Source organism: Phaseolus vulgaris, chromosome 3 (assembly GCF_000499845.2).
Source record: "Phaseolus vulgaris cultivar G19833 chromosome 3, P. vulgaris v2.0, whole genome shotgun sequence".
NCBI classification, from domain to species: domain Eukaryota; kingdom Viridiplantae; phylum Streptophyta; class Magnoliopsida; order Fabales; family Fabaceae; genus Phaseolus; species Phaseolus vulgaris.
In genome coordinates, this window is record NC_023757.2 from 53,187,050 (window position 1) to 53,212,382 (window position 25,333).

A 25,333-nucleotide genomic window follows, 5' to 3' on the forward strand; every position below is an offset into this window, starting at 1 on the left:
ATAAATAAGCTATCAGTTAGAATCTGAAAAGAAAATTACAAGTTTATAATAATGACTTAAAAATCAAACTTTTTATGCGAAACATAAGCTCTTAAAGTAAGTATTATTACAACAATTTAATTAGAATGCAGTCATATAAAAGTATTTTAGCATCATTAATTTCATTAATCTTGTGTGTTTGAGGATTTGCATGGTTCAAAATCTTGCTGCAACCTCTACAATGATTGTGTTTTTTAAGAAGTAGTTGTTGCGTTGCATTTGCATACTTAGGATTACTTCTTGTTTAAGAAGGCGACCAGGTCAAAACCTACGAGACACTGAAGCCAACATGTCACGATTTCCCAGTCAACATAGTACTTCTGGAATCAAATTTAGACTTTTTAGTAGGTGCCTCCCTCGCGCGCAATTTTGACTAACTTTTGTTACAAGATGGCAACCACAATATGAATAATAATAGCTGGATTGTAATGAATTATGAATTTTAAGTTTTCATATCCAAAACAGTGTGATGCAAATATTGTTGAGGATAGAGACTCATAACTTATTTATGTTTGTTTACGGATCTTAACATCTGAATGATCATTTATGTTGTCCAATGCTTCTGGATGACAAAATCTGAAAGTGATTTTGCAATTTGACTTACGAATATCAGAAGGTAAAAAATTTAAGTCATTAAAGGCAAAACAAAAATTTAACGTTGAGTATGTTGGATGCAGATTTAAATTGATATAGTGCAGGTAGAATGAGCCTGGCATGACATGAACATGTGGGAGCGTGTGGCCACCAAAATGATTCTTGGTCCATCAGCCTAACTAAGAACAACAACTTGCTTTAAACTTTAAGTACATTTGTGCTCTCCTTTGACAACTCACTTTTTCAACTCATTTTTTAAATGCACATGTCCGTGGATCACAGGGAACAATCAGGTCTCAAAAATACATTTCAAGTTGAAATTGGAAATTCCCTTGATGCACCAATACAAAGTGCATGGAGGTCACTAGTACAAAGAATGAATTAAATAGGAAGACAAAAACAACAACAACAATAAACTGAGTACAAAAATGAGAGAGGGCAATGGCCAAAATTTCAACAGGGTGCTGCTGCTGCTCCTGTTGGCTCTTCAAGCAACTTGTTGTGAATAAGGATTAGAGGAATGGAATGTTAACAAAGTGGGAAGAAGAGAGAAAAGGAAAAAGGCAAAGGTGGTATGTACATACCCACCACTTTACCTGCGATAATCTTCACGGATGAAACTCTGGAATGGTGTTCCTGTTAGTGCCTTGCGTATATCTTCCCAGTTTCCAACTTGGCTAGATAATGACCCTTTATGTATTTTCACCTGTCTGCTCTTCAAATCCATTTGAGGAACCTTCAGAAAATCCTGAACATCCCTTAGCTTCTGGATACAAAGAGAGACAGTTGAAATGTCATGAACCCTTTACAAACATATAAAGAGGAAGGTGGAGCAGACATCATGCAGCAGGTAACAGGTAGCAGGTAGTAGTGACTTACGGTGCGGTTTTTTACCACATCTTCATAGTACAGGATAATATGCCTGGTGTTCTTGAAATACTCCAAGGCTTTGGTGGTGGTTTCATTCACCTGTTTAAGTTGTGCCATCAGCAATGTTGAGTTGATTATAGGCTTGTATTTTGCAAGTATTTCTGCCTGAAAGTATAGTCAGAATCTAGTAACATTAATAATTCATACAAATGTTCAACCACCAACATTCAAACTCAAACAGGTACACATGCACAAGGAAAAAAATAGAGACCTCCTTGGGTGAATGAACATGAGATTTGTGGGTCCCGTTTAATAGCTTAGCATTCCTATCATATTCATTTGCAAGTACAGAAACCATCCGGCGCAAAAGATTCCTTCTGAAAAGAAATATGAGCGAAACACCATGTATTCTGAAGTACTCACCAATTTCTTCATGATGCTGCATCAGTCCCTGCATTAAGTTACAAATATTATGATATCCTCAGATTTTCACAAGATCAAGGGCCTGTTTAGAAGGAAAAAAATAGGAAAAATAACTGATGTTTAACTTCTCCATAAGCTAAAAATAGTTTATACATAAGTTAATTTGTAAAAAGTTTATAATACAACTTCTCTAAATTTGTTTTAGCTTATGCATAAGTTAATTTTAACTTAAAAGTTTTTTTGAGAAGTTCATCCAAACAGGTCCAAAGACAATAATGTACAGAACAGAAGTCAAGGCTAACATGTTAGATATTGAGTATCTACAGAATAAGCAAATGCAAAAAAAAGTACTGTATTACTGGGGTTGCTTTTGATAGGCTTGTTTCTAGGTTGTTTTGTGTTTTCAGGCATTGGCTCCTAATGTTCCTAACCGTTGCAAGAAAGGAAATTCAAAAATAGGGAATCAAAAGAATCAGCCTCACTCAAAAATTTAATTTAGCATTATCAAGTGTCCTTTACAAAGAATGGGAAACATATATACAGTATAGTTCAGTGAAAATGTTGAGAAATATTATCAATATAGATTGTTGTAGCATCAGAAATTGCTTCCACCGGCCTGTATTACATGGACATACTTAAATTACCTTTTCAAGTAAATGAGCTTATTTGAAAATCAGACATGCAGTAAGCGACTTGTATACTTTTAGGAACACAATAAGCAATTACACAAGAGACAATTCTTAACCAGGTTTTATTATTATACTTTCTTCTAAATCTAATGAGGTTGTAGAGTTGGGTTATTCACTCCAGATTTCTACTAACTAAAATTCAAAGAAACTCCAAGGAACCATCCATCATATGCAAAAACCATTTAAATACAGAAAAGAACACCAATCTTCATTGAACCTTCATCAACATATGTTATGTAAACATTCCTTAACATACACAGATCATCTAGGAAGGAGTAAAAAACACGGCAAATACCAAAAATAAAGTAGTACTGAAAAAACTCAGCCAGACAACCAGCGCTGAACCTTTATAACAGATACAGCTTGAAAAGAACAATTTGAAGAATGTTAAATTGTAAACAACATAAAAAATAACAAGGTCATGCCTGCATCGTGTGCAACCTAGTTCGTGTTGGTGTCTGCGTGTGCAAAAAGAGAGTTAATTCTAATTCTCCCTAGTATCATAGTTCTGTGATCCTTTAGAAAAACTGGTGAACATGTGCCTATATCTGTCATAACTTATAAGCAACAGTTTGACCTCATGAAAAAGCATTACCTCCCCCTAAATCCCATATCAGTCAATGAATACATTGGTCAACTACTAGTTTAAGAGAATAATGAATTGCCTTCCAGAACTTCGTATTTTTCTTCGTATACTCCTTTTACAATTTTGACATGTTTCCTCTATGAAAGTTGTGGCAAAAACACAACAGGGGGGAGTCAGAACATAAATTGGCCCTCCCATGTCTTGAATGTCATGCATAGAACAAAATCATTAATCATATCTAAAAGTATACTAAACCAGGCAAAATCCTCAATACATGATACTCAACAAGTGTAAGAGAAAGTATCCCATATCCCTTGAGCTTTTTTACCATCATTAAGAGATAGCATTCTCTTAATTAAAATTTCCAATTCGATTTTTCATTAGATTTATTCCAAGTAAATTATTTTAAATAAGATTTAATTCAATTCCATCAAATGAGACTATGGAACCTGATAGTATGATGGAAGGTAAGGGCCCAACAGAGCAGCAGCTAAGCCATGGCCCTAATACATGGAAGGTAGAAAAAGGGAGAACAGATTAAGGGACAGACAGTTAAGCTGAGTGAAAAGGAGCCGAGCCCAGTATCAAGAAAAGGGGGGAGTGGTTATGAAAAAAAAAAGGACCGTGAATTGAAGGGGAAATTGTGAAAAATACTCTGATTTATGGTTCAGCTCAGCCTTTTGGACTGGGCATGGAGTAGCAGTCATTAGCTTCTTGTAATCTTATTTCATTTCTTAGTTATCCTCAACATTTTGTTGTTTCTTCCATTACTGTCATATTTTCAGTTACATAGTGTGTTTCTCTTTTAACTTGGCTTTAAATTGGGCCTGCATCAGAATGATCATTAGATTTACACAACAAAACCTGCATGTTGCACACTAGTTTTGCTAGACCACTCCAGCGAAGCAGCAGTCAGTCTAAGAGGATCAAGGGGGTAGTCATCAACCTAGCTTGACAATAATAGATTTAATGAAAATTTGTAAAAGCATCTTAAGAACTAACAACAAAATGGAGTTAATATATATAATATGGTCCTTGAAAATGGCAACTTGAACTGCTTTGATTTTTGCATATTTTCATATATATGTGTGTGTGTGTACAGACTAGTCCTTTGGTAATGAACATTGTTTAGAAAGTTGACAACTTGATAGGGTAAACTTGTAAGAAGTTGACACTTTTGGAGACCTATCTAGAGATGTGCATATTCTGGGACTCACTCAAGCAACACAATTTGTCACCTTAGTGGGTCAAATTGCACATTAACTCCAACTTAACGATGTTTATTTCAGCTATTCAGATAAAAAAAAAAGAGAGAAAAATCATTAACTTTTGCCAAAAGATACAAAAATGCTTCAAACAAGCCAAGTATTTCTTAAAATAAAAGGTCATCCATAAATAAAACAACCTTTACCTGATTAAGCATCCACTTCAAGCCAACAGCAGTGGTGCACTCATTTTTTGAAGCACTGCTTAACCAGTCTAGATTATAAATTGTATCCAGAGTCTCTGCTATGGTTGACATGTTGCTCCTTCTCACCTTAACCGAAAAAATTTCCCCATTTGAGCTTATGTTATCATGACTGTTTAAGAAGGTCTCAAACCAACCACTCCCGGATCTCTGCATTGACAGAATAGCAAAATAGCGCACAGGGTGGCAAGCGCATTCCTCCCTATCATAGAAATACCAAGCAAGAAAAATCAGTAAAATTCAGACAGATTTTGCAACAAAACCTTAGATTTAAGCAGTATATTAATAATTGCACCTGCTGTAAGTTTTGGGCTTAGGGTAGTGCACATAAGGAATCTCCCAAGGTTCAATGTTAGGTTCCGGACACGGCTTTTGAACAACCTTGATGTCTAGAAAACCAATCTTACTGCCAGAGCCTATCTGCCTCAGACAAATTGAACATATATACACGCCACACACCATTGCAAGGGTCAACACAACTAGCCTCCACACAAACGTAGAACTCTTCCAACTCTTCACAAGCAAAACATCCTGCAACCATGAACCACATTTAAATCGATTTATTTATATCAAAACATATACAATAAAGACATAAGCATGGTTAATCCCGCCCAGAAATAGATTGAAACCCCACAGAATCTACATCTTAAGAAACTACCCAATCAAATGCCTAATACCCATGACCTTAAAAACACACATATTCGAAGGGGTTATTTTAAGGAACCAGATCGGACAATTTCACGTGCCACCCCATGTAAAAACGAAATAAAAAAATGGAATCTTTTACTTAAAATTTGGGAGATTTGAAGAATAGGACAACATGGCACGTTGAAAGGTGAAAGATTACACTTACCTTGGCGAAGGAAGAGATGTCATCGGCCATTGTTGACGAGATCAAAAAGAATGCGGAAGAAAAGGCATTTTCCGGGTACCTTTCTGAATTTCTTTCTTGGTTTTTTTATCGAAAAGCTTTTGTTTCAGCTCTCATTGCTGCAACCAGCAAGGACACGGGCCAAAAGAATGGAGGAAAAGCAAAAGGGGTTCTTCGATGAGATGAGATGAGATGAGGTGTGTGCGTGACACTGAGCTTTTTCTTTTCTTTTTCCTTTTTATTATTTGTTCTTCTTTTTTATCCCTTTTTTTGTATTATTTTTTGGGTCTTCTGAAGAATCAAATAATTTGAGGCTTCTAATCTTGGACTTCGGATAGACACACACATATTTTCGGTAACCTGCACTTAGCTATGCCACACACACTCTTTCTTTGTGTTCGGAAGTGCTTCGAGTATCGTTCGGAGTGACGAGGTTGAGTACGACCAAAGAAAAACGACATCATCAGTGCCCACCATCGCCCCTTAAACGACATCATCTCACTTCTTTTGCAATCCATGAGATCCACCACATGTCTCTGCCAAAACAAAATTATGGACAAATTAAATTCAAAAAGTTCACAATTTTATACATTTCCCACCCACGTGTACACTCTTTAACATTTCAATTACTCTCAGAGTATGCTTATTAATAAACATGTTTTAACTTTATAACTTTAGGAGATAATTATTATTATTATCTACGTTTTTTATTTCAAATAAGCTATCATAACAATTAAGACATGAGGTAAATTTTAGGGAGTTCCTAACCATGGTGTTCCATTAATGATCTTCCTGAATTTATGATTAAGATTGATATATGTAAAACTTGTAGTTTGTTAAAAAAAATGTGTAATTATAATTTATTCTAAACTAAATATTTCTTATAGAATTTTTTTTGTCTTTTCTTTTAGTCTGACCATCATTTTACCATCATTTTACCGTGTCTGAGTGGTATCTGCAAAGTTACTCCGACACTCAAGTCAGCTAATATAAATATCAATGATTTAATTTAGGATTTAAAGTTACATGACTTTTAATCATGAGGGTCTCCTTATTTATATTACTTTGATGGCATTGTCTTGCTAAAATGACTCAATCAAGCCCAATAAATGTTAATCCTAATTTTTTTTTATCTCTTTAAGGCTTCTCCTTCCTGCACCCCCACAAATTTAAAAATCTTAAAACTGACATTGACTTATTATTTGAAAATGGGCACCGTGTTGGGCTCTCTTTGCCACTTTTCATCTTCTTCATTGAATATTAATCGTTGGTGGAGGTTTTTTGTAATTGTTCAAAGCAAGGTGGAGGAGTAAGTTACGTTGTCGAATGGTTGCTCAGGTTCTAGAGGTAAGAATTGAGTTTTTTTATATGAGCATTGAGATTTCATGGTTACCAAAAATCGGGATACGGTAATGTGCTACGGATTCATCAATCCAAAATTGATTAATTTTTGTTTTTCGGATGATGGGGTGTTCAAAAGCAAAGTTTTCATAAATTGTTGATCTCCAAAATGTTGAATCTGGAAGCCTAATTTTAATTACGGACGGATTTTTTTTTTGTATTATGGATTTTTGAACCCGGAATGCATGATTTGAATTACGAAATTTTGGATCCGAAATGCATATTTTGAATTATGGATTTCTTGATCCAGAATGGTTTTTTTGAATTATGGATTGTTAGATCCGGAATAAATTGTTTGACTTATGAATTCATGGATCCGGAATGCAATGATTTAGTTTCATTTAATTTTTTTTAATTTGTAAAAGCATGGACAATAGTGAAGGATCTGAACAAGAACTATATGACCGGGTTGGTGTGTGGGACGGTCTACGTGATGACGATATTGAAAAGTCATTGTCTAACAAAGCAATAATTAGTATATCGAAGAGATATGAATGTACAAATGTGTTTACTACATATAAGATAAAGTTAAGTTTATGTTTAGGTTGTTTGTTAATTGTTAAATGAAATAATTTGTTATGACAACTTTTATAGGTATTTCGTACTCGGGATGAACTCTGGATGTGGGTTAGAAAAGTTGCGTTTTACTTTGATTTTGTTATTTTATAAAATACATCACTTATTTAAAAATAAATAAGAACTTCATTTAAATAATGAAAACTAAAGAAACTAAATCACTTATTTAAAAAAATATATTATCTTGATTCAAATGCTTGCAAGTTTGGTAGCTACTGAACGAGTGCATACTAACCAAACCCCACAACTCCTCTAACTCACCCCAATACAAATTATAGAATAGATTATGGTTTACTAATTTGAGCCAATACAAACACACAGTTACAAAAACAACAATTAATATTCCAGAAACAACAATCCAAAACATTACCAGAACCACCAATCCGGGATTCTACCAGAAGCATAAGTGCAGGATTTTACCAGATTTCATAATCCATAATTCTACCAAATTCCATAATCCAAAATTCTACCATATTTTATAATTTGAAATGTGAAAAAAACAATTACAAAAATAAAATTTCAAAGAAAAAACGGATGAAAAGATCCAAAACAAAAAAATTTACTTACCTTTAAGCACCAAATTGCCAATACCACTCTAAATCACGATGTGCGAGATTAAAAGGTACCACAGAGAGAATGAAGTTTTGCAGTTCGGAAATGCGGCCTCGCAAGAAGAAGATGATAGTGAGCATTTTTTAAGGATTTTATTCTATTAGGAGCATTTTTGAAATTTTAAAAATTAACAAAGACAATTTAGTTTTTGCGTAAGATTGTGGGGGGTGCAAGAAGAAAAATGTAAGGATAAGGATGAAAAAAAAAAGTGTCTCTCTTTAATCGAGATTAGCATTCTTATTCTTGAAATGACGTGAGTGCTAATTTTTTTCCAAAAGACAGCTAGTTCGTTTATATGGTCGGCCATTCAAATGTTTTCAAATTATCAAATAAAAAGAGATTGAAAAAGAAGAATGATAAATGAAAGAATATTTCTTGCTTTATCTCAAATTCAGTGGCTATAAATTTGCTTTATTAACAAAAAGCTAATAAGTTATTTTTAAATTAAATAGTATAAAAATGCTAATAAATTTATTTGATTACAAATGTAATTATTTATCATCTTTAAAATTGCAATAATAAATTATAAAAGAAAAAAAATATTAAAAAATAATGATTTTAAAATATAGTCAATGAAACTACAAGTATGAGTAATTTTTTAACATTGATGAGATATCTCTTATTAACATCTCAAAAGTTTTTTTGCTTTGTTAGAACTTTAGGATAAACACATTATTAAGCATTATAATTGCGCAAAAACTTTTACAGATAATGTGTATCTCACATATCTAATGCTAAAGTTGGATGAGCCAAAGTTTGAGACTAATGGGACCAAAGAGAAATAATATTTGTCCAACAAGAAAATAGGGACAATAGTTATTACGTAAATAACAAAAGTTGAATATATTTGAATATAAAAGATTATAGTTGGAAGAGGAAGATCATTAGACAAACTTAAAAATTGAAAATGCACGGGTCGGCACCGTAATATCGAGATTTTCACATTAAATAAATAAATAAACATGGTTATACGTGAGTGAAAAATAAACAGTTGTAACTTTCATTGAATTAATCAAAGACATTCAGTAGAACATTCCCTTAATATCAGAAAACCACCCGGCACGACCCAGGAACTTCTGAAAAGGGGAAATGTACGTTTTCATAATATCAGAGAAATCTAACTAAACACTAGCACGGACTTGAGCGTCGGAGTGCAATCGCAGATATCCCACCAAACGAACGCACGTGAAAAGGAAGAAAGACTTGAAGAATTGGACAGCTGGAGACACGACATTCATTGTGTATTGGCGTTGATCAATATTACTCAGGTCCTGATATCATACAGGTAAACAAAATAAACATTAATCAATATGATTTTTAGTTTTGGTTTCTTCACCAAATTGCTACAGTTTTTTCCAATTTTATTAAAATGGGTAAAGTGTCTAATAAATTACTAAAAGTTAATATTTCTTTGAAACAAGTCACATTGTTTGAAAGTCGGTTCCATAAAGTTGACTTTAAGAAGGGTAGGAGGTGGTTCAATGCCATGTGTGCCAAATACACTGTAATAACTACTTATAAGTTTTAATAATTAAAGTAGAGAAAATGTTATTTGAATACTTTCTTCAAAATAGATTTATTTTGAAAATAAAATAATGGAAGTACCTAAAAAGATTGTTAAATTAGAAAATAATTAGGAAGTAAAGTATGATTTACGATAATGGGATAGTGAATTGTAAGTAGTTATTAAAGTGCAGAGGGGGCACGTAAGGGAGACAAAGATATTATGGATTGGTGTAAATTTGAGGAAGCAGTTAAACCGTTCATTATGATACTGTCTCTGCCCATCAACCGTTTCCTCTGTTTTTCTTTCCTTCATTAACGTTTTCTCAAACTTTTTCACACTTTTTCTCATTCCATCTTTTCTCATCACGGCAATGGAACCAAACACCGACGAACTTCTACGCGAGTTCCCCGGCGTCTTCCGCGCCTACAAAGACGGCCGCGTCGAGCGTCTCCTCGGCAACGAAACCACTCCTCCGGGAACTGACCCCACCACCGCCGTGCAATCCAAAGACGTCACCATAAACCCCCAAACCACCGTCGCCGCCCGCCTCTACCTCCCTCCCACCGCCGCCTCCTCCTCCCAGAAACTCCCTATTCTCTTCTACATCCACGGCGGCGCCTTCTGCGTCTGCACCCCCTTCAACCCCTCCTACCACGGCCACCTCAACGCAGTCTGCGCCGCCGCCAACGTTCTCGTCGCCTCCATCCACTATCGCCTCGCCCCGGAGCACCCCCTCCCCGTCGCCTACCACGACTCCTGGGAGGCCCTACAGTGGGTCGCCTCCCACGCCGCCGGCGCCGGGCCGGAGCCCTGGCTCAACGCCCACGCCGATCCAGAAAAACTGTTCCTCGCCGGCGACAGCGCCGGCGGCAACATCGCGCACAGCCTGGCGATGCGAGGCGGCGCAGAAGGGTTCGGGGGATTGAACCTGGAAGGGATGGTGCTGCTTCACCCATTCTTCGGGAACGATAAAAAGGACGAGCTTATAGAGTTTCTGTACCCCACGTACGGAGGAAGAAGCGACACATTGATCCATGCCCCGCTGGATCCGAAGCTGTCGGATCTGGCATGTCCGAGGTTGCTGATATTCTTGTCGGAGAACGATTTTCTGAGGGACAGAGGTTTGAGCTATTACGAAGCACTGAAGAACAGTGGGTGGAAGGGTGAGGTGGAGAAGGTGGAGTTCGAAGGAGAGGGCCATGTCTTTCATCTCCTTCATCCCTCTAAGCAAAGCTCATTGGATCTCGTTCAACAGTTCGTCGCATTCTTGAAGCAGATTCGTTCTCGCTGCTGATTCCTTGGTTAGATTATCATCACTCTCTTTCTTCTTTCTTCTCAAACACAAATCTTCATCTTCTTAAACACTAATTGCTTTTGCCTTCATGTTCTTCCACAATATTTTTATATTTATATATTTCTGGATCGAGTTGAAGACTTTGATCCTTTGGAAAACTTTTTCACAACTTTCACACAAGGATCTATTCGTAGCAATGTGTATATCGATCAACGATTTTTTCTGATCTAATACAATTTTAAAAATAAAAAAATATAGTACGGAACAAATACTTTTTAAGCAATTATAAAAAACATCTTTTTACTTAAAAAAAGTTAAAATACATTATTAATTTATATAATTGATAATTATATAATAGATAGATGTTATTTGTGTTACATATAAGTGATAAGGGTACAACTTGACCATTTGCTTTTACTTTTCTCTTGAAGAAAAAGCAAATTGACTACGAATATGAGCTACAACATCAAAGAATTGGTGACGGAAAGTAGTTTTTCATCATTAATACTCATGAATTATTTGCAAAAATTACATATAATTATTTCTTCATATAACTTTATTTGAAAAGTGCCCAAAACGTTGAGAAAAGTTATGAATCAACTACAAAACCTGTAAAAAAAATTTAAAAATCAAAGTTGAACTTCGAACCTACAACTTCATTAAAAAATAAAAGAAGAACAAAAAATTAAAGTGGTGTCAAAACATAATTTCTATGTTAGAATATAATTCTATTTTAAAGTAGAAATCGTATTTTAAAATTAAAGTGGTGTGTTTTAATAGTAACTTATTCCTTTCTGTAATTTTTAAAATTTGCTCCAATCTCATGCAAAAAACTGTGGGTATGCGTGTAATAATGGAAGATGAGTGAATGACCTAATAATAGTACGAAAAACGTGTTTCTTGCGGAGGAAACTTTTACATATTTTGTCGCTGTTATATCACATAAATAATTACAGAAATATGGGTCAATTTTAACAATTTTTAGAAATTCGATAAATCATGTTTTATAATACCATTTTTAAATACACCATATTTTAAAATTCAAACCATCAATGGAATATGATTTTAAGATTTTAATTTTTTTCCTTTTTATTAAGAACTCTTTTTTTTTGGTTTTTTATTTATTTAAAAATATTGTGATTTTCAATTTTAAATAAATTTTGTATATATTTTAATTTGTGTTTTTTTAATAGTGTGATTCATTAATTAAAAAAATTATGTTAATTTAATGTAATTTAAAAAGAATATATAACAACAAGACTGTAGTTGAAAATAAATAATAATATTAAATATGCATACACACACAAAAAAAATATAATAAAATTAGTTTTGAAAAATAAAATTTAAATCAATATTTATATTTAAATGAGAGTTGATCCAACATTATAATAAAATCATTAAATAATAACTAATTTAAAAAAAATAGTTACAATTATATTGAATATTAATTATTGATATTTAAAATAATTTATATTATTAATAAAAAAATTATAAAATTGCTTCTAATGTTATAAAAGTTTAAGGTTTAGATGTGTTGGAGGCTTTCTTGGTTGATTTCCTAATTAAATCTTTGGTAGGTGAATATATAGGTTGGTTTAGTAGAAATTAGTTTTGTAGTTTTGGTTGTTCAAACTTAGGTTAACCTATTCTAAAAACCAAACCAAGACTTTAATACACAAGATTAATCCCAAATAATTATGTAATGTGTATACACTTTGGAATTTTTATTTTTTTTACATCCTTTTATATTTTCTAATAGTTCTTATGGTCTTCTTGGTTTTGTAGAGATCCTAGTCTTGCTACTCCCCTAAAAGTTTTTTGGATTTGTTGAACTCTTTGCTCTCCTTTCTTTAGCTTATGTTATTTTATTTTTTATGCAGGGTATTGTGTTTTAAACTCACAACACCAATTAAAAAATAATTAAGAAAAATAAAGAAAGACCAGTGGATGTTTGGAGATCATAAAAGGGGAAGGTTGTTGATTAAGAAGAGCAAGATAAGCTCATGGAAGAAGTGGAGATGTTTTAATAATGAACATTTATCATCTTGAAGATCTTATGTTGTATTACAACAATGTTATTCATTTAATGTGTGTTGCATTTTTTTCTTCTATTGTTTTGAATTTTTGTCTTGACCATGGAATTGGAAATGACAATGCGGTCACATCGTTACGCATAGACTCGTCCTACATAGATTCATCCCACATTTGGTTTGCAAAATACATGTTATGTGTAAAAAATACGAGTTCTTTTATTGATCGGCTCAAATAAGAAATATATTTTTTTAATTAATAAAAAATTAAATAAAAATATTGAATAAAATTTATTTTTGTTTATTAAGTTAATATTTTTTCTTATTTAAATGAATTAGGTAAATGGTCTCACAATATTATTCTCACAACAAATGCCTAATAAGATACGAGTAAACAATTATAATGATAATGAATGAAATTTGAATTTCAATCGTATAATAAATTGACTAATAAAATACTTCATTAAATATACATTTTTTTTAAGATAATACACATATACACATAGTTACTATTTTAATTTGAAAAGTGATATAAATAATATATATAATAATAATACTATATTTATTTATTTTTATAAAAAATACTAAGGTCTGACTAATGCATTTAGCATTTGATAAATATTGGAACCTAAACAATCTATGCATTTTAGAAAGACAAAAAAATTCTATTAAATATTAAAAAAAATATTATCAAAATTCTTGAAGGTGTTATGAATTAAGGATTGAGGATAGTTTCTTCCTGCACACTTTCTTCTTACACAAATACTCAAATTATCCTTTAACATTTTCATTGGATGTTTTTTATTTAATTCTGGAAGGTGAAATTCTGAGATGTCCTAGGAAATAGAATATGGAAGTTAGAATTTATGTTTCAGATTATACAAATTGTACAATCCAATGTACAAATCTCTTTTCCAAATTATAGAATTGAGAATGAATAATTTTAGAATTTTTTATAATATGGGACTACAAAAAGAATGTGCAAGAAGTAATTACGGGATCCAAAAAAAGTCTAAATTTTTAAAATGTTTGAGTTATCGGGTCAGTTTGCCCCATCCCACACTTAGATCGCATAGATTGTGAGTTATATGACGTAGACATAAGCGGTCTAGAAGGTTAAAATAGACAGTCCATTCCACATTTTTTCTTAGTGAGTCATCCCACATGACTGATCCCACTTTGTTATCCATACATACAACATTCAATGTTATTTAAATTTATATAATATTAATATATACAAGTAAAAGTTATAATTATAAGTGATAATAAAAGTTAAAAAATATATATTGATTCATTGACAATAGACTTATATCATATTACTTAATCAATATAATTAACTCGGTACACTAATCTTCAATATAAGAACCTCAACATACAAAATCTTAAACCTTAAGATCTTCTACACCTTCTTAAAAACCTACCACAATAACACATTAATCACCCTCATCAACATTTTTTATATTTAGAAATAACTGAAATAATTTTTTACCTTACCTTACCTACATAATAGCCCTACAAAGTTGACCATCAATGCTTGCGATATATTCTGCATGCACATGAAACTAACCCACTTTCTTCTCCGTCTCCTTCTTCCGCCATGGATTCAAGCTCTACCGAAGTAGCCTTCGATTTCTCACCCTTTCTCAAAGTCTACAAAGACGGTACCGTCCAGAGAGTTTCAGGCTGCGACGTCGTTCCGCCGTGTTTCGATACCGAAACAAACGTCGAATCCAAAGACGTCGTAATCTCCAAAGACGACGACGTTTCAGCCAGGTTATTCATTCCCAAACTCACCGATCAAACCCAAAAGCTTCCTCTCCTAGTCTACTTCCACGGTGGTGGGTTCTGCATAGAAACACCATACTCTCCTCCTTACCACAAATTCCTCAACTCAATCGTTTCCAAGGCCAACATCGTTGCTGTCTCTGTTCATTACAGAAGAGCCCCGGAGCACCCCGTTCCCATTGCTTACGAAGATTCATGGACCTCGCTCAAATGGGTCGCGTCCCATTTCGACGGAAACGGCCCCGAGGAGTGGCTGAACCGCCACGCTGATTTCGGGAAGGTTTTCTGCGGCGGGGACAGCGCGGGAGCAAACATCGTACACAACATGGGTATTCGGGCGGGGACTCATGGGCTTCCGGGTCTGAACATTGAGGGAATTGTTCTGGTGCATCCGTACTTTTGGGGCGTGGAGCGAATCGGAAGTGAGAGCGAAAAGGCTGAACTTCTGGCAATGGTGGATAATTTGTGGCGTTTTGTTAGCCCCACCTCGACAGGATCCGACGACCCGTTGATCAACCCGGGTACCGATCCGAATCTGGGGAAACTGGGTTGCAAGAGAGTGGTGATTTTTGTTGCTGAGAATGATTTGATGAAGGATAGGGGCTGGTATTACAAGGAGTTGGTGGAGAAGTGTGGGTGGGAGGGTGTTGCAGAGGTGGTGGAGGCGAAAGGAGAAAACCACGTTTTTCACCTGTTCAATCCAGATTCTGACAACGCCATCTCCCTCCTCCATCGATTTGCTTCCTTTATCAACCATTCTTAGTACTTAATACTTCACTGTGCACTTTCGTATGAAAAACTTCAGAATTATCACACAATTTTTCATCCTTGTTTGCAATATCATTGCAAATAAATTTAAGATTAAACATTTTATAATTTATAAGTAAGTATTTTTCTAAAGTTAAGTTGGAGTTAAAACCTATTTTTTAATATGATAGATCAAGTCTGTTACAATGAAAAATTGTTAGTCTTATGATTTTATCTAGATTAATTATTTGTAATTTTTGTTACAATATTAATATTTTAATTATTCTTAATTTTATTTTAAATTTAATTATTTATTACTTTTAAACTATTACAATGAAAGGATGAAAATGTACTAAACGGAATTGGAACTAAGAGAACTATTAAACCACTTTTCGGTCGGTGGATCAGCCTGCACCTCACTCTTTTCTCTTGAACGAACTCCTGCAACTCTTGTTTTTCCACTCTTCATTTCCGTGAACTTCGGGACTTGCATGGTACGTGCAAAAGACACTCTGACGTTCAAGTCAAACTTCAGCACTCAACACTCAATATTTAGTACTATATGATTGCGTACATGATCCTTTGGAATTTGTGTTTATTTATATAATATTGTAGGTCCTTGATTATTGGACATGATTAAGGATTTAATATGTACTTAAGAATGCACCATTTAATGTTTAACCTTTGATTAGTTCACCTGCTTGGATGTGATGGTCTCGATCAACCTGGACCGAACGCTGGACTTTAATTCGGTCGTACGGACCGATTGGTACACGTACTATACTATCATTACTTATCATTATAATAAAATAATTTAAAAAACAAAAAATTATTAATTATTAATTGATATTTAATCTTAATTATAAATTTTTTAACTAACTAGTTTATTATTATACATTTTTTTTCTATCATACACTCGTCTACTTGTTCTCTAAGTTAGTATTCATATATATGTTTATAGTAGAAATGAAAATACCTAAAGAAAAGCTTTATCAAATTCCACTATAGAAGCTCAGGGTACTTAAAATTTGAACAATACTTTTATAGTCACAAAAGTCTTAACTGTCTGAAGTAACTAATGAAGTACCTACAATAAATATTCACTCAAATCAATAGTAAAATGATAACATTAATACAAGCTGATAAATAAAATATATTTTTTATAATATTTTTATTCTTAATAACCTAATAATTATTCATAAGATATATTCTCCCGTTAAAATAATTTAATCTCTTATAAATAGTTGTAGCAAATCTCAAAATTGAAGTGTTATTATTATAATGGGTAATGAAGAGATTTTGTTATTTTCTTATTCAAGAGAAGTTGATATATCAACACTGTGAGTAGCAAAAATATACACTTCACACTTTAATAAATTATTATTTTAATTATTTTTTAGATTAAAATATCATTATATTATTATAAACCGTTGTTAAAACTGGTTGCAGTTGATTCAGGAGTTAAAATTAAAATTAAAATTAAAATAAATTTATTTCTTGTTTTAATATTATTTTTATAATTTTAATATTATATTATTCTTAACTTTTGTGACTTTACGTGCTTCTCCCGTCTCTTAAGGAAACATTACATTAATGAATGTGTAGAGTAAAAGACACGATTACACTTAAAGTAATTTTTTAAGAAATATATACTTATATAGTTTAAGTTTTTTCTATTCTATTTAAAAAAATATTTATTTAATTTCTACATCAAGATTCATTGTTGTCATCCTCTTATGTATCATCTAAGAAAAATGTGTTAAAATTGATCATACGTATCGTTTCTAGCAACCTCATTCCTCGTGAATTTTAATTCTTCATTTAGTAAAGGGATTTAGATTTTTCTATAATATGAACATGATGACTCATATTATTCTGTTTTATATAACTACTCTTATTCACTCTTTGCCTAAAAAGCATCATTTGGCACATTTCAAAAACTTTATTATCCTATTCTAATTTCTATAAATTATTAGAACAGATTAATTTGAATTTGATTATAAATAAGTAAATTGTGTTTATAAACATATGTTTTTTTTATCAGCGTTTATAAACATATGCAAAACTTTTTTTTTCTGCCTTGAAGAAGTTTTGTCTGACGTGAGCAACTTTTTGTTTTTTCTTTTGAACTTTTATTTTTTATTTTTTATTTTAAATTGAAATTTTATATAGACAAAATTGAATATATATATATATATATAATATTATTTTCTCCTCCTCTAAATAACTAAACCTTGAAAATATGATTTTTGTGATATAAAAGAAATAGTGTAAGGTGACAAAAATTACTCTGTAATGATTATTCTAGATACTCTAAAGAATAATTAATAAAAATAAAAATGAAACATTTGATGGGTTTTAACTTATAAAACAAAAAAAGACAATTAACTAAATAAAAAAATATAAAGGTGTTGTACTGTTTTATTTATTGATTTTTGTGTTAAAAAATGTATTATTCACAAAATAATTTGGCTATATTCACTTGAATCTAATAAAGTAATTAAGAGAAAAAAATAAAATTATTATAAAAATATTCATGTTATACTTAATAGTTTTAGTGTTCTTAATAATTTTTGGGGAGAAGTGATTCTCACAACATATTTTTTACAAAATAATATACCACATGACAAAATTTATGAATTGTGAAAAGTTATCAACCTAACTTCTAATTTTATATTCTTATGCTATGTGAAAGATAGTGTTACCTATAAGTTTTGTTGTTGTTAAAAGTGATATAATTGAACGTTATAGTATGTAGAGACAAAATATGTTAAGTTTTTTTAACATGTTTTTCCTTTAAAGATTATTGATACATCTGAACAACTTATAGACATTGTTAGTGATGCCGTGGTGAGGGCTTGAGAAGAAGTAAAAAAAAAATAAAGGAAACTTTATTTAAAGATGATTTTTACACTTATCTAATTGAAAATAATTCAACAAATTTTTTACAAGCTATGAGTGCTCTTAAAGCAAAACATTGGGATAAGAACATTAGGCTTGAAATTGATTACATTAAGAAAAAATAGTAGATTTTTCTAAACGAGCAAAACTCATTGGCTATGAGTGGATCTTTAAGAAAAGATAACACCATGATGGATCTATATAAAAGTATAAGGGAAGATTAGTTACGAAAGGTTTACTAAAACCCAACATAGATTACTTTAATACCTTTGTCATGGTTACTAGGATTTTGCTCTATTCAAGTGTTGTTAGCTCTATCATTCATCTATAAGTTAGTTATCCATCCAAATGGAGGATAATCTATTTCTCAACCTTAGTATGTCAAAATAATTAGGGATTTATTATATTTAAGGATTAAATATATTTTTCGTCCTCGTAATATAACACATAATTGATTTTCATCTCTGATTCAAACTTTAAACCTTCGTCATACTTGTAATATGAAAATGATTGAAATGAGTATTTGACCGGAAACAACGTTGATATTTTTTTACGTGACAAATAAAGTTTGAAGATGGATTATATTATAATATTATAACATTCATGTCAACGATAAATTATTATAGACATCAAAATGAAAATTTAAGGACTAAATCCAATTTTAACTTTATTTTCTTACATAAAATGATTTTTTTTATATAAAAAAGATTTAAAAAATTATAATTAATATTTTTATTTATATTAAAATGAAACTTATAATTATAATTAATATTTAGAATTAAAATAAATATTAAAATTAATATAATATTTATAATTACTATTAATATAATATTTAAAATTATAATTAATATTTATGAATAAATATTCGCATTTATATGAATTATAATATGACGGGATGAATAAGGTAGTGGCAACAACTAATAAAGCAGCCAACGCAGTTAAAATTGCAGTTGTACAATGTAATTAATTATAATATTAATATTATAACTAATATTATAATTAATATTATAATTAATATTTATAATTAATTTTAATTATAAATATTAATTATAATATTTACTATAATTATAAGATCCATTACGTCAATTTTAAAAAATAAAAATTAAATTTACCATTCATGACTTTAGTTAAAAAAAAATATGTGTCATATACAATTTTAATTTAAAAAATATGAATGAAATTTCTCCTACAAGACTTTTGATTTTAAAAAAATAAAAATATCATACAAAATTTATCATTGAAAAAAATAGTTTAACTCGTATTTCTGAAATACAAGTTATCCTAACGTAACTTAATCATTCACAAAATAAAATTATATTCAAAAAATAATTTAAGTAAGAAATTAATGATAAGTTTTCCCACAAATTTCAATATTACCATTTATTATATTATATGTTTTAAAATCAAATAAACGGCACTCCTCGATTTTAACGAGTGAACGTTAAAATCCATAAAAGCGATAAAATCTAAACTTGAAAACGCTGTTTTGTTTGAAAATGTTATGCGGCGTTTTCACGGCGACTTTTCTGTGAACTTTTTTCTGCATATATTCCAAATACTTATCTTTTAATTTTAATCTCAGCCATTAGATTAATCACATAAGAGAGAGATAGAGAAAAAGATGGGATGAATTGATATCTTGACTACTATAATAAATAAATAATTACTTATATTAATATTTTAATTATATATTTAGTATTTTTTAATACAATTATTATTAAATATATTATTAAAATAAAATTACTTTTTATTAAGTTTTGTTCTTTGAATATGAGTTAAATCTTTTCAAATTTAGAAATCAAGTTGTTTCTTACGGCTAAAGAGGAATTTACCTTAAAAAAATAATTATATGTTATATTGCTTAAAAAGAAATAAACTTAATGTTTCATGAAACACATATAAACATTTGATAGTGTTACTATTGTCGAATTTTAGTATCAACACAGTTAAACACTTATTGATAAATAAACTTTCAATATCATCATGTATTTATAAACGTTTTAACATTTAATAAGTAAACTAAAATTAAAAGAAAATAAAGAATCAATAAATGTATTATCATCTTATACAAATTTATCATATATTATTAATTATGTTTTAAAAGAATTTAATTAATAATTAATTACTTAATTAATATTTGAAGGTTTTTTTCCACAAATAATATAATTTTATTTAATATTTCTTAAAATGGACAAAAAAAATTATTCCAAAAATAGGTCAAGTAATATTTATCACATATTAATTTTTATATTAAACTGAACATTTATATTTTTTATGTATAACTTTAATTATATCAAATTTCACTAACATCAACATCGTAATCTTATCTAATTACAGAACTTGTCAATTTTTGGAATTTTTTTTTCTAATTAAAAAAATAAGAAATATAGATACAGTGTTGGAAAATATCCATATTTAAATTACTTGTTCAACATGTTTTATTGGTCTACATAAATGATTTTAATAGCTTCTCGAGTTACTAAAATTTCTTCTATCATTAACTATAATATTTATTTATAAGTTAGTTATTCATTGAAATTGAGAATAATTTATTACTCGATATAAAATGATTGTAATGAGTTTTTATCTTGTTATTTTTTTTTACCAACAAATTTAGATAGTAAAGTATATTATAATATTATAACATTCATATTTGTAGCCGAGTCATCACAAAAATTGAGAGACTAAATCCAATTTTAACATTACTTTTTTTCACAGAAAATATTTTTTATATAAAAAGATATAAAAATTAAAAAATATATTATAATTAATATTTTTATTTATATTAAAACTAAATCTTATAATTGTGATAAATATTATAATTAATATTAACTAATATAACTATTATAATTATCATTAATATAATATTTATAATTATCATTACTATAATATTTATAATTATAATTAATATTTATGATAAATATTAATTATAATATTTTAATTTAAGATTTATTTATAAATAATTATTTTATTGGTATAATAGATTTTCATCTAGTTTATTCTTTAAATTCTTTATAAATATGTATAGTCCATCTATGTATATTTTTTATGATCTAATTCTTTCATATTTTTTATTTTTTTTTCAATAATACTTTTTTTTATATGTGATGACAAATAATTATTGTTAACTGAAATATTAGTTTAATATATAAAAACTTTTATAATTTTATTTATTTATTATAATATGACGGGATGAATAAAGTAATCCCTACAACTAATAAAGCGTCCAACGCAGCTAAAATTGCAGTTTTGTAATTAATTATAATATTAATATTATAACTAATATTTATAATTATAATTAACAATTATAATATTTACTATAATTATAAGATCCATTACTTCAATATTAAAAAATAAAAATTAAATTTACCATTCATGACTTTAATTAAAAAAAATATGTTTGTCATGTACAATTTAATTTAAAAAAATTAAAATGAAATTTCTCCTACAATACTTTTGCTTTTAAAAAAAATATAGAAATATCATACACAACTTTATAATTGAAAAAAAAAAAAAGTTACTCGTATATCTGGAATATAAATTCTCCTAAAGTAACTTAATCATTCACAAGATAAAATTATATTCTAACAACAATTTAAGTAAGAAATTATTGATAAGTTTTCCGACAGATTTCAATATTACCATTTATTAGATCATATGCTTTAAAATCAAATAAACACCACTCCTTAATTTCAAGGATTGAACATTAAAATCCAAAAAAGTATAAAATCTAAACTTTGAAAACTCTGTTTTGTTTGCACAACGATTCAAGTTTATTGAAGTTGGTTTATTGAAGTTGGTAAGTGATGAGATGGTTGTGATAAAAAATTTATTTTTTTTAATGTTTAAAAATGTAAATTTACAAATTTATCTTTATTTTTAAAATATTTAAATAATAAAATATAAAATATAAAAAATACAAGTTCCTTACATTTTTTTTAAAAAAAATTATAAATAACATAATGAGTGTGATTGAAAAAAAATAAATTTTATAAATTCATTTAATATATAAAAAATTAATTAAGTATTTTAGATGATTAATATTATTTATTATTATATAATTTTTTTTTTATAAATAATTATATATATATTATTAATAAAATTATTAATATTTAATATAAATAAAATAAAATAAAAATAATTAATATTATTATTTATTAAAATTATTTTATTTGCATCTTTTATTATTATTAATTTAATATTTATATTATTAGTATTAATAAGACTTTACATTATTATTATTATTATTTATTTGGGTATGTAAAGTTTATTTAAAAATATTAGAAAAAATCTTCTTCCCTTCATGAATGGTAAGCACAAAAAACCCATTCAACTTTCCCTTTCCACTTCCCTTCTTCCTCATGCATCATTATGAATGGCCTCTCTGAATTTTTTTCTGCATGTCATTCCAAATTCTTTCATGCTTCAAAGCGACTCACATTTTGTACTTCTCTTTTCAACCATTAGATTAATCACATAGGAGAGAGCTAGAGAGAAATATCGGAAGATTGACTCACTATTAAGAATGTTTCAAACTCTAAGATTTTGCTAGTCACACGGTTCTTCAAACCCTTATTTCAAAAAAAAAAAAAAAGTTTTATGCATTTATAATTTTTTTAACATTTAATAAGTAGAAATGACAATGCGGATAGGTTTGCTAAAAAAAAAAAATATGTGATAGACTCACTAATCTATCTTACTAATCAATTTAGGTATGTTTCGTATAATTTGTAGTTTGCGTAAGCCAACAGCTCGACAGGCGGGTTTATCCACAAATTCGTATAAATAAAAAAATAATTATTTTTCCTTTTGTAAAAAAAATATATCCAACTCATACATTATTGTATTAAGATATTTATTTTATTTTGAAAATATTAAATTTAGTGTACTAAAAAATATTTGAGTTTAATAAAAAATAATACAAAGAAGATATTTCAATGAAATATTCCCTAAAAAAATATGTTTTTTAATTGGATATGTTTAATATGGTGGTGTATTTGTTTTCATGTCATTTTTTTGAATTGGATGCTAGTATATTAGAAGACTTTCAAGTACACAGAAAGAAAAATAGATTTAAAATAAATTTTTAATTATTTTTAATGAAGTCTTATAACAATGTTTATACTTAATTTTTTTTTTAAATTTTTTTTTAATTGAATGATTTGAAATGAAAATAAGTTTTAATTTTTCAATAACAGAAATAGATTATTTTATAATTAATAAAATTTAATTTAATTTTTAAATATTCTTCTTCTGAAATAATATTTTATTGTCGATTTCAGAAAATAAGAAATGAAATTACACCGTGTAAAATATCCATATTTGAATTACTCATACATGATTCCTTATTGGTCTACAAAGATTCGTTGAAGGAGTGGAAAATGGGTTCAGACTTTATATGATCGTATTCAGTAGGAATTTATTGTCTACACTGAAGTCCATTATATTATACCTACTCCTCTTCTCTTCTCTATATAACACAACCATACCTTCACTTTCTTCAGTATCACCTTGCTTCAGCCATGGCTTCCCTCTCTACCGAAGTAGCCATGGATTTATCACCCTTTGTCAAAATCTACAAAGATGGTCACATCGAGAGAGTCACCGGGAACGACATCGTTCCGCCGTGTCTCGATCCCGCTACAAATGTGGAATCCAAAGACGTGGTAATCTCAAAAGACGACGACGTATCAGCCAGGATCTTCATTCCCAAACTCACCGATCAAACCCAGAAGCTCCCCCTCCTAGTCTACTTCCACGGTGGGGGATTCTGCATAGAAACACCATACTCTCCTCCTTACCACAAATTCATCAACTCACTTGTTTCCAAGGCCAACATCGTTGCTGTCTCTGTTCATTACAGAAGAGCCCCAGAGCACCCCGTTCCAATTGCTCACGAAGATTCATGGACCTCGCTCAAATGGGTGGTGTCCCATTTCGACGGAAACGGCCCTGAAGAGTGGCTGAACCGCCACGCTGATTTCGGGAAGGTTTTCTGCGGCGGGGACAGTGCGGGAGCGAACATCTCACACCACATGGCTCTGCGGATCGGAATCCATGGGCTTCCGGGTATGAACCTGCAAGGGATTGTGCTGGTGCATCCTTACTTTTGGGGCGTGGAGCGAATTGGCTCTGAGGCCCAGGAGCATGTTCCCATCGTGGAGAATTTGTGGCGTTTTACTAGCCCAGCCTCCACAGGATCCGACGACCCGTTGTTGAACCCGGCTAAGGATCCGGATCTGGGGAAGCTGGGTTGCAAGAGAGTGCTGGTTTGCGTTGCTGAGAAGGATTTTCTGAAGGATAGGGGTTGGCATTACAAGGAGTTGCTGGAGAAGAGTGAGTGGGAAGGTGTTGCAGAGGTTCTGGAGGCGAATGGAGAAGGTCACGTTTTTCATTTGTTCAATCCAGATTGTGACAACGCTGTTTCCTTGCTCGATCAAATTGCTTCCTTCATCAACCACACTTAGTTAAGGTTTCTGAATTTCCAGCCAAACTTGTTGTTGCCATCCTTGTTTTACTCGCACTTACTAGAATAATTTTCACTTTCCATTTTCTTTTATGTCATCACCATCGTATTCTTCGTCAATTCACGTGCTTAATTATGAACTCTGCTCCTTTATACATGCAAAAAATTGATACTATTCTATTACTTCTTATTTCTAGTTTATTAATCATTTTTTTTAAAACCACGTATTATTTCAATTATTATTAATATAAATTATACATTTTTTTATATATTTAAATTACATTAATCAAATTATCTTAGAAACTTTCATTTCAAATTTTCTAACTTTCCTTACCTGCTACCAACCAAACTAAAACCCCAACCAAACAAAGCCAATAGATTGATCGAATTTAATATAATATTTTAACTCGATTAATTAAAATTCAATTTACAATATATAATATAATTGGGTTGAGTTGAATTGTGTGAATGCTC

The 25,333-nt window shown here is 30.2% G+C and overlaps 4 protein-coding genes across 5 annotated transcripts; 3 read left to right on the top strand and 1 right to left on the bottom strand.

The window, feature by feature from the left end:
- Nucleotides 1-859: 859 nt before the first annotated feature.
- LOC137808772 (uncharacterized) lies at nt 860-6,098 on the bottom strand. Of its 2 annotated transcripts, none has more exons than XM_068610045.1 (6): nt 5,523-6,098; nt 4,965-5,200; nt 4,613-4,871; nt 1,775-1,954; nt 1,513-1,668; nt 860-1,396 (listed from the first exon to the last, which is right to left on the bottom strand). In XM_068610045.1, the coding sequence occupies exons 1-6, from the start codon at nt 5,550-5,552 to the stop codon at nt 1,226-1,228; spliced, it is 1,032 nt and encodes a 343-aa protein (XP_068466146.1). In that variant the 5' UTR covers nt 5,553-6,098; the 3' UTR covers nt 860-1,225. The 2 variants fall into 2 exon arrangements, with proteins under 2 accessions (XP_068466146.1, XP_068466145.1); XM_068610044.1 differs by having other exon boundaries at nt 860-1,399.
- Nucleotides 6,099-9,785: 3,687 nt separating this feature from the next.
- On the top strand, nt 9,786-13,106 carry LOC137808773 (2-hydroxyisoflavanone dehydratase-like). The gene is made up of 2 exons (XM_068610046.1): nt 9,786-10,937; nt 12,811-13,106. The coding sequence occupies exon 1, from the start codon at nt 10,007-10,009 to the stop codon at nt 10,928-10,930; it is 924 nt and encodes a 307-aa protein (XP_068466147.1). The 5' UTR covers nt 9,786-10,006; the 3' UTR covers nt 10,931-10,937; nt 12,811-13,106.
- A 1,157-nt stretch (nt 13,107-14,263) lies between these two features.
- Nucleotides 14,264-15,554, top strand: LOC137806009 (probable carboxylesterase 12). Its single transcript, XM_068605881.1, has one exon. The coding sequence runs from the start codon at nt 14,558-14,560 to the stop codon at nt 15,506-15,508; it is 951 nt and encodes a 316-aa protein (XP_068461982.1). The 5' UTR covers nt 14,264-14,557; the 3' UTR covers nt 15,509-15,554.
- Nucleotides 15,555-23,878: 8,324 nt separating this feature from the next.
- Nucleotides 23,879-24,979, top strand: LOC137808775 (probable carboxylesterase 12). The gene has a single exon (XM_068610048.1). The coding sequence runs from the start codon at nt 23,916-23,918 to the stop codon at nt 24,858-24,860; it is 945 nt and encodes a 314-aa protein (XP_068466149.1). The 5' UTR covers nt 23,879-23,915; the 3' UTR covers nt 24,861-24,979.
- Nucleotides 24,980-25,333: the final 354 nt, after the last annotated feature.

Bases quoted from the DNA above. Each gene is read 5' to 3' on its own strand.
- LOC137808773 (XM_068610046.1), top strand. From the start codon at position 10,007: ATGGAACCAAACACCGACGAACTTCTACGCGAGTTCCCCGGCGTCTTC.
- LOC137806009 (XM_068605881.1), top strand. From the start codon at position 14,558: ATGGATTCAAGCTCTACCGAAGTAGCCTTCGATTTCTCACCCTTTCTC.
- LOC137808772 (XM_068610044.1), bottom strand. From the start codon at position 5,552: ATGGCCGATGACATCTCTTCCTTCGCCAAG. The intron at 4,872-4,964 runs GTGCAATTATTA...TTTCTATGATAG, and splicing joins AAGCCCAAAACTTACAGCAG to GGAGGAATGCGCTTGCCACC. The intron at 1,669-1,774 runs GTCTCTATTTTT...CTATACTTTCAG, and splicing joins ATGTTCATTCACCCAAGGAG to GCAGAAATACTTGCAAAATA.
- LOC137808775 (XM_068610048.1), top strand. From the start codon at position 23,916: ATGGCTTCCCTCTCTACCGAAGTAGCCATGGATTTATCACCCTTTGTC.